The 13131-nt window shown below is 47.0% G+C and overlaps 1 protein-coding gene across 2 annotated transcripts in view; it reads right to left on the bottom strand.

The window, feature by feature from the left end:
- Nucleotides 1-13131, bottom strand: part of MCAM (melanoma cell adhesion molecule) — a 281496-nt gene that overhangs the window by 78397 nt on the left and 189968 nt on the right. For both annotated transcript variants that reach the window (XM_086956758.1, XM_086956759.1), the window contains exons 8-9: nt 9826-9994; nt 9184-9299 (exon numbers count right to left, since the gene is read on the bottom strand). In XM_086956758.1, the coding sequence (XP_086812884.1) occupies nt 9184-9299; nt 9826-9994 (285 nt within the window). The remainder of the gene's footprint in view (nt 1-9183; nt 9300-9825; nt 9995-13131) is intronic.

Genomic DNA, 13131 nt, shown 5'->3' with positions numbered 1-13131 from the left:
AGTCTTGCATCTGGGATTATATGCATCATATGCAACAGCTTCAAAACCATGCTCACATCAGAGGCCATGTTTGCTGATAACAGCTTATACTTGCAAAGATTGCACTCTCTTGAAAATGGGAAATGCTTTTACTTTCATGGTATCCCATTCCATCCCCATAAAGTGGACTGGGGAAGATTTTTTTACAATTCAGTGGAAGCCCCAACTTACTGTAAAGTAAATTCACACCTTCTGTAGGTATTGTTTTTGCATTGCTTAAAAGTGCTTGCATTTTCAAGCCAGCGTTTTAGTGAAAACTCGTGGAGCAGACTGTGTGTCAAAATGTAGTATTTTGAATTGGTAACGCTCCCCCAAAATAAAAAATCTGATGTATTTCCTGTGTGACAGGTGAACCAGAATGAGGAATGATGCAAAATATAAATCTATGTTCACGAGGCAGTCCTCTTCCAACAAAGCTATGATCTCTTGTAATGTAGTCTGTAATTTTTTGATTTTTAAGAATGTATAAACAAACTAGAGGTCCAGTGTTGGCTGCATGGTTAGGTCTTGTTTGAGATCAGGAAATAACAATCAGTAAACCCCACTGCTTTGTTATTTTAGAGAACCTCCTTTTCTACACGTTCTTCGACTTCCTTTTGTAGGATTTATCCTGCTCTTTCATGTATTTTTGTTACTGTGGTGGATTTTTAGGCTGTGTCTCTATCTTTCCATATTTACCATCCATCTATCTGTGATTATGGACTCCCAAGTACTTAAGAAATTCTTTATTCCTCCCCCTACTGGTGTCATGTGTGTGACAGCTAAAACTCACTAGCAAGAGTGAGGGACCACTCTTCTGGAGTTGACGCTTCTAGTCTTTCTTCTGCTTAGGAAAGAGGGTTAGCTTGCTGAGGCTTTTGCTACTGCACTAGTTAAACAAAATGACTCCCTGTAAGCTGCTTAAAGGATATAGAAGAAAATTTAGTTCTTCTACCCCTTCTGTTTGACACGCTATCTCTTTTTATGGTAGGTCTGAATGTGTATAATGCCTCTATGGTGTGGCTCACTGGTTAGAGGCGGCAGACCCGGAAGCAGAGAACGGTCCGGGACCAGGGTTCGATTCCAGACGCGGCAGGGTCGTGGACCAGGGTCAACGGACTTGATAAATCTCGTCTCGGTGCCTACTCTAACCAGGGATCACACTCGGCAACTCTGGGCATTAAGCTTGCCTCATCTCTACAACGGCCCCCCACAGACGCCGGGGATGCCTGGTTTCACCTTGGAAATACCCAGAAGGGACCATCTCACAGGGAAAGCCAGGACGTGTTCCCCAGCGGTCTTCAGCGCCAGGACACCCCGAGATGGGGTAACAGTGCACTTTACAAGTATCATCATTACATTTTTTATAGCTTTGGCATGTCATTTATTTGTTATTTCTCAAGTGCGATTGTGCACAATAATATTACCATTCCCAATATTCTATAATGTTCCACAGGAACCACTGTTTCTGCTTATACTACATGTACCCTGGTTCCGTTGTGAGTAGAGTTACCTTGTAACTATTTTTTGGCTGCATGTAAAAATAGGCACAAGGTGGAAGAGATTGAAGGACTTGAGCACCAATTGCAAACCTAAGAATCCACACATCCATGTCATCCTACTCTGCAGATTCTCCGGTAACTGGAGGTGGAGCGTACGGAATTTCGGGACTTAGCCCAGGGTGAGACTTGGAGTTCTCAACTAGCCACCCACGCAGTCTGTATGATACTGTTGATTAGGCAGGCAAACTGCTGGCGTGGCTCAGCAGAAAAAGGCAGAGGTGCACTGGGTTGGCCCCATCAAAGCCATCATAGGTAAGTCGTACTCGATGGGCAACCAAATAGTGGGGGAGTTTACCCAATATCATGCAGAGTTTTACGGGGCGTGCGCGCTGCCAAGAGCTGACTGAATCCGGTATTTTCTTGCATCAGTGGTCACTTTGGTTCTCTCCGCTGAGGACCGTGTAGATCTTTAGCGGGAATTAGACCTCTCCGAAGTGCAGGCTGACATCATGAAACTGAAACCCAGAAGGATCCCTGGGCCCAACAGTCTCCCGGCTGAATTCTACAAAAGGTACTGGCACATTAGGACCCCATCTCCTGAACATGTTTAGTGAGCTGAGGATCCAAGGGGCACTGCCACCAGATATCCAATGTGCGACAATAATCACAATTTCCAAGGAGTACAAGTCCAGAACCAGCTGCAATTCGTACTGCCTGATTTCATTCTTGAATGTAGAAGCTAACATGTTTGCCACTATCCTGGCTACTAGGTGGATTGAAGTTATAACTCCATTGATACATGGAGATCAGTCCAGCTTCATGTCTGGCAGATCCACCAGCCTCAACTTGCACTGATTACATGACTGGCTGACGGAGGTACGTGGTAGGAAGATGCCCCATGTTTTCTATCGTTGAACGAAGAGAAAGGATTTGATGCTATACAATGGTCTTATCTACAAAAAACACTGGTGAAATGTCATTTTGGTCCTAGATTTAGGTAGTGGGTGACACTATTATATCAAGCCCCGATGGCTGCAGTGGGAGTGAATGGAGTCCTCTAGAATGGTCCTCTTGAATGCATTCCCGATTGTGCGAGAGACGAGGCAGGTGGATACTTGGGGAACGCAGTAAATTGGGGGAATCTGTGCTTTTCACACCATATGACCCCCGCTGATGTTGTTGCCCTGTCGGGTAGACTACATGTTGAAATGATTAGTTTTAAATACCTAAGCATTCAGGTCACGCATGCTCGAGATCTATGTTTAGCTGCAAAACTTGGGAAGGTATGTATTACCTTCTGGAGGGATGCGGAGCGCTGGCGTGGGCTACCCTCGGATATTCAGGAGAGGGCTGCCATTAAGATGATTACACTCCCCAAGCTACTGCATAGGCTCCAAATCTGGAAGAAACACGTTAGTGATAGATTCCTTACCTTAGAATTACCCCAGGTGTCAGACTGGATCCGAAAGGTTTTCGTCAGCAGTACCCCTGCACGTTGGTAAGCGTCGTCGTGCGGCTCCGCGTGCATCGCTGGCGTCATAGTCGCCGAGATGACGTCGCTGGAGCTATTTAGACACGCCCACGTGCGCTGACGTCAATTCTTTCCTTTTCTGTGCCAGCAAGAGCAGATCCGGAGAGAACGGTACCCCCAGTCAATTTTTAACTGAGTTATTTTTTGGACCTTTGTCTCTGTTTTTTGAGTCTTTGACTCCTGGTGTATAGGGATGCCCGGTTTTGAGTCTTGCGCGGCTTTGTCCCCACACGATGTCGGTGACATACCCGCACCAGTAGTTTCTCTACTGCCTGGGGCACGACCGCGACTCTGAGTCGTGCCCCAAATGCCGGGCCATGGCTCCAAAAAGTTTGCGGGAGGCCCGGGAGCCGGCTCTGCTGTACCCTGGGAGGTCGAGGGAACGGTCGCGGAGCCACCACAGCCACCATGATTTGACAAAGTCTTCGCACTCAGAGTCCGGTAAGGCGACGCACAAGAAGTCGAAGAAGCGGCATCGCTCTTTGAAACATTTTTCATGCCAAAACTTGTATGGCGACAGCTGCCAAAATAAAATGGCGACATTATTTTCATGAAGGCATACAACACAAAGTACAGTATATATACAGATATTTGCATGTGTGGTTGCCGAAAAATGTTTCAAATTGTTGATTTTACTGTCACATAATCCTATCACTCCCCTATCTTCACACCATCACCCCTTCTCTCCTTCCTGGGGCACTGTATGACTTTTAATACAGTTGACTATTTGCTACGCTATGTGTATTAACTACACCTGATCCCATAGTGAATAAAACTTTGTGGATCCCAACAACTGCTTTGGATTAATTCTTGTGAAAATGTTTTATCTGTTCCCCGCTCACACTGGGACCCCTTCCTCTTAGTACTTGTCAAACCCAGGTCCCAGTGACTTTATTGGGTAACCCCCTTGTATACTAATTACAAACATTCCTAGTCCGGTGTTTCAGGCTCACCAAACGCCAGTGGGTGGCAGAGTTCGCAATCACCTCCCCCACCGGCGCACCATCACCTCGGACAGGTGGGTTTTGCAGATAGTCCAAAGGGGTTACTCCCTCCACTTCAAGACTACCCCTCCAGCCATGTTGCCACAGTGCCACCGCATGTTGGGAGATCACTTGAAACTTTTCCAGCAGGAAGTTGCGGCCCTCTTGGCGAAGGGGGCCATCGGGCGCATTCCAATGCCAGAAGTAGGTCGTGGTTGTTACTCCCACTACTCCTTGGTTCCAAAGAAGGAGAAGGGCCTGCGTCCCATCTTAGACCTTCGGAACAACAATCGCTTCCTCCGAAAGGAGAAATTCAAGATGCTCACACTTGCTCAGGTCCTGTCTGCCCTAGACTGGATGGTGGCGTTGGACTTGCAGGACGCTTATTTTCATATCCCCGTCCTACCAGCCCACCGGCGTTACCTACGGTTCACGGTAGGCCACAAGCACTTTTAGTTCACCGTTCTCTCCTTTCGCCTTACCAGCGCCCCTCGGGTGTTCACGAAAGTGATGGTGGTGGTCACAGCTCATCTGCGCAGATCAGGGGTTTCAGTCTTCCCTATCTTGACGACTGGTTGTTGAAGGCCGGCTCGCCCAAGGCAGTCGTCTCTCACCTCCAGACTACGGCCGACCTCCTGCATTTGCTGGGGTTCTCCATCAACGTGCCGAAGTCACACATGATTCCCTCTGAGAAGCTCCTCTTTATCGGAGCAGTTCTGGACACTGCGCAGTTTCTGGTTTATCCTCCCGAGCAGCGAGTCTGAGACATTCGGGATATGATTCCGATCTTTCTGCCTTGTCCTGGGTTTTGGTCAAGATGACCTTGAGGCTGCTGGGCCTCATGTCCTCCTGCATCCTGCTAACCAATCATGCCAGATGGCATATGCCGGCTCTGCAGTCGGACCTGAAGTTCCAGTGGGCGCACCATCAAGGGGACCTGTCCGAGCACGTCCAGATATCAGAGGGCATTGCACAACAGTTGCAGTGGTGGCTCACGAACCAATATTGGGTCAGCGGCAGATCCCGCTCCTTCCCCTACCGCAGCACACAGTGGTGACAGATGCGAACCTCCTGGGATGGGGCGGCCATATGAGAGAGACGGAGATCAGAGGACTCTGGTCTCCGGCGGAGTCCAGGCTCCATTTCAACCTACTGGAACTCCGGGCGATCCTACTTGCTCTGAAGGCATTCCTTCCCGCTGTCAAGGGGAGAGTAGTGCAGGTGTTCACAGAAAACACCACCGCCATGTGGTATTGCAACAAGCAAGGCGGGGTGGGGTGGGGTCGTGGACCCTATGTCAGGAGGCTTTGCGTCTCTGGACATGGCTGGAACGTCAAGGCATTTCCTTGACGGTTTAACACTTGGCAGGTTCTTTGAACGACAGGGCGAACAAAGTCAGCCGCAGGTGCATGATGGACCACCAATGGCCTCTTCACTCGGAGGTGGCACAAGGTCTCTTTCAACAGTGGGGAGAGCCATGGTTAGATCTATTTGCCACTGAAGAGAACGCGCAATGTCATCTCTTCTGCGCGTTGGAATTTCCAAGGCGGCACTCGCTCGGCGACGCTTTTCGTCACGAGTGGAGCTGCGGTCTATTGTACACCTTTCCGCCTATACCACTTCTACCCAGAGTGCTGACGAAGATCAGGCGCAACCGGGCCCAAGTCATTCTTGTGGCCCCGGCATGGGCTTGAAGAGTTTGGTATCCCGAGCTACTCAGTTTGAGCATGAATCTCTCGATCCGACTGCCTCTTCAGGAGGATCTTCTGTCGCAGCAGCTGGGGATAGTCCTCTACCCGAACCTGTCCAGCCTCCACCTACATGCGTGGAGATTGAGCGGCGACAGTTGATTCCATTTGACTTTCCTAGCTCTTTACTGTAAGCCTCCCTTTCTGTTGGTTCATCCGGATAAGGTGGTGCTTCGCACTCGTCCTTCCTTCTTGCCAAAGGTTGTCACTGCCTTCCACATCGGGCAAACTATAAATCACCTTGCCCACTTTCTTTCTGCCTCCACACCCTTCCAGAGAGGAAGAGAGGCTCCACCGTCTGGACCCAAAACGTGTGGGCTCCTTCTACCTGAATCACACACAACATTCAACAGACGACCACGAGGGAAAATTAAATAAATACATTTCCCTTGTCGTCTGTCTAAATCCCCCACCCGGCCCCACCGCTCTTATCTGCACGGGACGCGATGTAAACAAGACTAATCAGATCAAATCTGAATTATAATGATGAATATGTAGTGTTGTCATTAAAAAGAGTAGATTGCTCCAAAAAATGTTTAGATGCAGCCACCTAATTTATATAATGCTTAAAACTAATGGTGGCTCAATGTGTCGAATGCAGCATTAGCAATTGCTTTTTGTTATTTCTTGTGTGTGAGCCTCAGAGATTCTACCAATGTTGGGGTGCTTGACTAATAACGTTGCATGGGGAAATGGTGCCTGTTGCAGACACTGTAAGTGAGTGGCAGTGACGGAGATTGGATGAGGTGGAAGCCACGATTGAGCTGACCACTAATGTATAAAAAAAAAAAAAAATAACAAGAAAATTATGTTTTGGTATATGGCTTGAAAAAGTATTGCCAAAGATCTTAATGTGTGGACAGGATGGGTGGTGCTGCACATCAGTCAAGTATATTTTAGTTATTTTAAGCACACTCAGAAATAATGTTAGAAATTTGAATGCTTTAATACTCTATCCCCCACATGCATCATTGTTTCATTTTGCACTTCCTAATTTGCGATTTTTAGGGAATTGCAAATTAGGAAATGCAAAATGGGATGCATGTACATTTTTGCAAAATATTTGAGAATCGGTAAAAATCGTAATTTTTACCGATTCTCAAATATTATGCGAATTCCAAAGTGCGAATTCGCACTTCCCATTGTTTCCTATGGGCCAAAAGGCCCATAGGGATCAATGGGAAGGCTTTAACAAATTGCGATTTTCATTTTGAAAATCGCAATTTGTTAATGCATTTCATGGGTGCAGGGGGGAGTCCAAAGGACCCCCCCTGCACCCCCGAAATGTATTTTTCGCATCATGTTACACACACACATGTCCTAAGGACATGTGTGTCCGTAACATGACTGCTTAAAAAAAGCATTTTTAAGCATTTTTACACCTTTTTCCAAATTTACCGAGTGGTTCAACCACTCGGTAAATTTAACCCCCTAATTGCGAATTCGCAATTTGAAAAATATTCATGCATTGCTTTTAAGAAATCGCATATTTGCGATTTCTTAAAAGCTAATGCAATTTTAGAAATCGCAAAAATGATGCAAATTCTAAAATTGAATGATGCATTCCAAAAAGCTATTTTGGAATCGCAAACGGCCGATTTTAAGGAATCGCACCGTTTGCGATTCCAAAATACTTTGATGCATGTGGGGGTATAAGTGTGGAGAAGAATCCCCTCAGTGGGACTTTGCAGTGCGAAAAAGCATAGCATTTCTGCTGGTAGGAAAGGCCTGCTTTGCACAGAAACCGCATTTTCCAAACTTTTCACTGCAGAGCAACAGATGTAGATTCTATAATGTTAGCACATCATAATAACATTCATCACACTGCAATGTCAAAATACTACGGTCTTCATTACGAATTATCGTAATAGGGTGAGTATTTCTCACACTTGGTAAATACCATTACCACAGGGTATGGCTTTTACCATGTGTGGAAAATACTTCCTATTCTGAGTTTTTGCAGGGAACATTAAGCATAACATATAGAATTGTTTTTTAACTCACAAAACTAACATATAGAATTGTTTTTTAACACACACAACTAAGCATGTTTTGCCTTTTTTCAGGTAGTTCCCCCCCCCACACTAAATTTGAGCAAGTTTGACCTGCCAGAATACTGCAAAGGTGTCATAATTATCACATTTCGTAATTCCAATCCCTTTGCAAACATACATCCCCAAGCCAACTGATACCAATTAAGGCACATTTTAAAAATCCTCGCAGGTTCCCACCCTCCCGGAGTGTATCGCTGCCCCACAATGGGGTTTACTTTGTTAGGGCCTCGTCACACTTTACAAGTTGTAAAGTTCTATCCTGGGTCCGAGCAACTGACAAGAGTGTGTCGTGGAAGCGAGTTCTGGCTCCCGTGTGAGGCTATTGTTACGCACATTATCATGTTTGAAACGTGTATCTCTTTTGGTCGCCAACTGTTGCCAAATACCGTCATACTCAGAGTGGGCTGCCTGAAGGTGCTCTGTGTGAGCCATATGTGAAACAAGACAGTCTAAGGTCAGAACAAGAAAAGGAAGGATCTTAAAGGGTATGGGGGAGACCGTTAAGTTTTTAATAAGTTTCACATTTTAAGTAATTGCCTATAATTTTTTTCCTTTCTTTCACCGGTTCTGAAATTATAATTAAGGCTCTCTGTTTTCCGTTTTTACTGATTTTTATAGATAAATACAGACAGAAACCATTTATTTTCCTGTCTGTATTTATATGTAAATGTGGATAAAAAAGGAAATTAGTCTCTTTTTTTGAGGGATTCTCAATACTGTCAGTCGTGACTGTCAGGCTAATAGCTGTGAAGATTGATGAGTAAGTGGTAAAAAGTAAAGAAATTAATGTTACGAGGCTTTACCTCCAGTAGATATGCAAAAGGTTGATTCTAAAAAGTTCATATATGTGTATTGATTTATTATCTGTGGGACTTCGTGTTATTGAAATCTGCCATAAGAGTTTACATTTATTGTTTAAATAAATATGGAAATGAACTATTTTTCTTCATTTGTCTCACACAACCCAAAATAAAAATGGATAAATACAGATAAAATTAGCAAAAAATAAATATGGATAAATACAGACGGAAATGTCAAGAAAACAAATAACATAAAACCGGGAGCCCTAATTATAATGTATAATTCAATGGGTGTGAATTAGCTGAAAGTGGGTCAAAAATGCAAAGTTGTTGGAAACGGACCAACACAAAATGGTTGGCCCAAGCCCCCAAAATCCTTAGGATGTCCCTATCTATTTGAACACATGCAGATGTCTAACAATCACTTTCCTCTGTCCCATAGAGTTAATTATCCTCAATCTCATACAGAAAGAGGCACTCCTGTCCCTTTCCAAAGACACACGAAGCAGGCCATGCAGTATGTACTCTGCTTCAGTTCCCATCTTACCCTTTTCCATTCGTATTCCCTGGGCAAGGAACCACCGGCATTGCAGTGAACGACTATATCTTGCCCCAGCATCACTTCCACAGGTGACTCCGGGGATATTTCAACGAGTTCAAGATCTAGAGCGAGAAAAATTTTATGAAGACAGTGTAGTTGTCTCTGAGCCTTTGGAATCTGCCCATCTTCTTCCAACCAGCGCTGATCCCTGGTTACCACAATCTGACTAACCACCCATTCAACTCATTCACTATTCATTCACAGTTATTGATAGCACTGACTCCCATAACTCCCCTGATCTATTTAGGTATGGTCCCCACTCCAGTCACCATCCCCATGACCCACTGTATTGCCACTCCTCCCAGGTCATGCTCCTTCCATGTGCCTCTCACTTTGTTGTCACTTCCATCCCAGGCACCCACTGTGATATTACCCCTCCATACACTCCCCTCTGCATTACTCCATTCTCATGCGTGTCCCTTGACCCCTCGTCCCAATACCACAACAAGACACTTCCAAGGGCAGAGTAGATACTCTATCCTTAGCCCCCCCGCCCCCATGCTCCTACCCGTCCCCTATCATTCACGCATCATGCTTCCCGCTTCCCAGATATGCTCCTCCCCCTCCTGTAACGCTCCTCCCACTTACAGTTCACAGAGATCTCCAAGTCAGCTTTAATGTCTGTTTCAGGGTTATTTAAATCAAAGGTTCTGCATCTGTACCGTCCGCTCTGCTCCTTCTTCACATTTTCCAGGACAAGATATTCACCGGTAACATCTTCAATGTCTTCCTCCTCATCTTCACCATCCTTAGACTCCTATGGATACCAAGAAGATGCTCCTTTTTACATGATTTACATATATTATGATACATGCGGCCTTAGTAAGCATGCATGCAATTTCAAGTTTCTTAGCAAGTACTACAATGCAAACATGTCTCTGAGCTTGACGTTGATGAGAACAGGTAGAAAGTAAGAGGGGCAAAGAGTAAAAGTAAAGGAAACTGCTTACATAGGTGCAGTTGTTATTCTTTGCACAAATGAGATAGGAGGATGAATGTATTATTCGGGTATGTTAGACTCAACATGCGGAACTTGCCATTTTATTGTTCTTGATTTGCCGCGTCTATCCTGGAATTAGAGCACAAAATGAAGGGGGTACTCATCTTAGAAGGATTTGGATGTGTGTAACAAGTTTGGCCAATTTTAGAAATGTACGTTGCCCTTGACACAAGTTGATTCATTTTGTCACACATTTGTGTGTTTTTTCATGATAGAAGGTCTGATTTTGCATTCGACAGACTGTACTCCATCCTATATGTAAAGCGGAGGACACCATCACCTCCGGCATCCTTCCGGACTACCGTCAATCAAATTTAAAGATGACCCCAACCCAGCTGTCATCTCTGTTTATTGAAAGGAACTGTTGTGACAGGGGTTCCTTTCAATGTACTTAGGGGTTTATTTACAAGCCCATTGTGCCTCCAGTGTGTTACTTTTTTTGATAGATGGGCGGCACAATGGACTTGCCCATATTTGCAAGGTCACGTAAAGTCACCCTGCATGACTTTTCATGGCTTGTAAATATGGGCCCCTTTTACGCATCACTCTTCGTGAAGTACGAGTTACTTACCTTCGGTAACGATGTATCTGGTAGATACGTTTCTAGCCACAGATTCCTACACATAAAATTACTCCCAGGCGTGAGACTGGATCCGGAAACTTTTTTGCCACAGCACCCCGGCGGGACGACCGCGCAACTCCGCCCAGGCGTCGTCCGCGCACGTGATGTCAGCGAGGTCACATAAGACCCGGCCTGGGGCATCTACGTCAATTTTCTTCGGAGAACTTTTCCACACCACAACGCGGAACCACCAGATAATAAACTGTGGAAGCATGGGAACAGTGTGCGAAAAACAGAAAATGTGGAAAGAAACGGTGACTAACAACACCACACAGTAGTGTCACACCGCAAAACCCAAGGCAGGGAAAGAAGAGGGAGAAGAAGAGAGCAGAGCCCTGCGCCACCACCCTGCCAGCATATAGACAGCCTCCCACCTCTGTGCCCCGGAGGCAAGGAACATGCGTAAGGACATGGTACACGTAGGAAACCCACCACCCCAATCCTGAGCAAGGAAGGGGACCAGTCCCAACACAGACAGGGACAACAAACCTCCAAGCCACCCCAACATAAAGGGCAACCACCCACAAGGGACAAGGGAAAGACATGGCCAGAGACCCTTTATTCAGAGGATAGCTATGGAAGGAAGGGAGGGGAGGAAGGACAGGGATAGAAGCAATCTCCCCCCAAACCTGGGGTAGCCAGAGTAGCAGGGCACCGAAACACCGGAACCCCACCCTCCAAGAATCAAAGGAGGAACAAACCGCGCACAGACGAAGGCACTCTTCAAGAACAAGGAGACACCCACATGAGATACAGCCCCCCCACCGGTAGGAGAGTACCGAAGACCAACCTAAGGGTCCTTGCAGAATTGGGGAGGAAGGGCGGGCCGTGAAGGAATCTGCGGCTAGAATTGTCTCCACCAGATACATTGTTACCGAAGGTAAGTAACTCGTACATCTGATAGAGACTACTAGCCGCAGATTGCTTCACGTAGAATAGATACCCTAGCAATACCCCCAGGGAAGGAGGGTCTGCGAAAGGTTCCCACCAGCCAGTACAGAACAGTTGGCCCCACAGGGAACCAGATCTGTGGACCAGGTAGAACCTTGTCCCTGCCAGGGAATGGGGAAACCCCCCCCCAAGCAGACCCCCACCGACCCCAAAAAGGATGTCGGAGGGAGAAGAAGGCTGAAGAGGAACCAAGGGCCAGGACAGAGGGGCCAAAGCACCTCACTGCCCCACAAGGCAACACAGCTTCGCCCCAATGCCAAGATAGGAAGGGAGGAAGAAGAAGAAGCCTAGAAGACCCAGGGAAGCGAGGAAAAAGAAGGCAACCCCACTCCAGGTGGAGAACAACCTGCCAACCAGAACAGCACTGGCAGTCAAAAGCCGCCAGAAGCAAGAAGAACAGCCCAAGGCCCTAGGAAAGCCAAGTAGGCAGCGCCTGGCAAGGGAGAACATAGAATCATCCCAGACCTCAGGGCAGGAGCAGGGAGAGGAGGAGAAGCCCGGGCACACCACACTACGAGTGGCAGCGTAGACGACCTCAAGGAGCAAAGCAACCCACACACCGCCATGGAGGACAGACACCCGAAGGCGACCAAAACCCTCCAGCAGAGCGCAAGCCATAGGACAGCTACCAATACCCCACCTAGGGTATGATCCATCCCACAATATGGGAACCCTCTTTGGAAGAACTTCCACAGCAGAGGAAAAAACAAAAGAGCCACGGGGAACAAAACAGCACAGTGAAAGGCTTGACAAGCAGCCCAAGCAAGCAGAAGGCCTAATCTTAGGGCCAAGTCTTTGCAAAATTCCAAACACACATAATCAACAAAAGGGCCGTCCAGCAGCCAACAATGCCAAAGTCCCAGGGAGGGACGTAATGGCCAGGAAAAACACTCCACAGACAAAACTACCGGCCTAAGAAGGCCCAGAGTCAACCCGACTCAGGAGTCACTGAGGTGGGGACGGAGGAGGAAGAGAGTAGGGCGGATGCGAGGGGGAGGAGGAGGACGGAGCCCTGCCAAGAGCCTCTGGACGGCAGTCTCGGCCGGGGCATGGAACAACAGGCTGCCATCAAACGGAAGGTCAATGAGTCGCTCCTGAATATTCTCAGGGAATACTCCATCCCGAAGCCAAGCATGGCGACAGAGAGCGACATAGGAAGCCATGGCCCGGCCCAGCACCTCTGAGATGTCCAGAGCGGAGCGAAGAATGAATGCTGCAAGCTCCCGGCCATCCAACGCATGATGCCGTAAATTCACCTGACCACCCTCCTGGGACGCTGCAGATCTGAGAGACTCAGCCGAGTCCCACAAACAGGAGGAGG

Source organism: Lissotriton vulgaris, chromosome 2_1, assembly GCF_964263255.1.
Source record: "Lissotriton vulgaris chromosome 2_1, aLisVul1.2, whole genome shotgun sequence".
NCBI lineage: Eukaryota > Metazoa > Chordata > Amphibia > Caudata > Salamandridae > Lissotriton > Lissotriton vulgaris.
The sequence above is the reverse complement of the archived record's forward strand: the minus strand, read 5'-3'. Positions and strand labels throughout refer to the sequence as shown.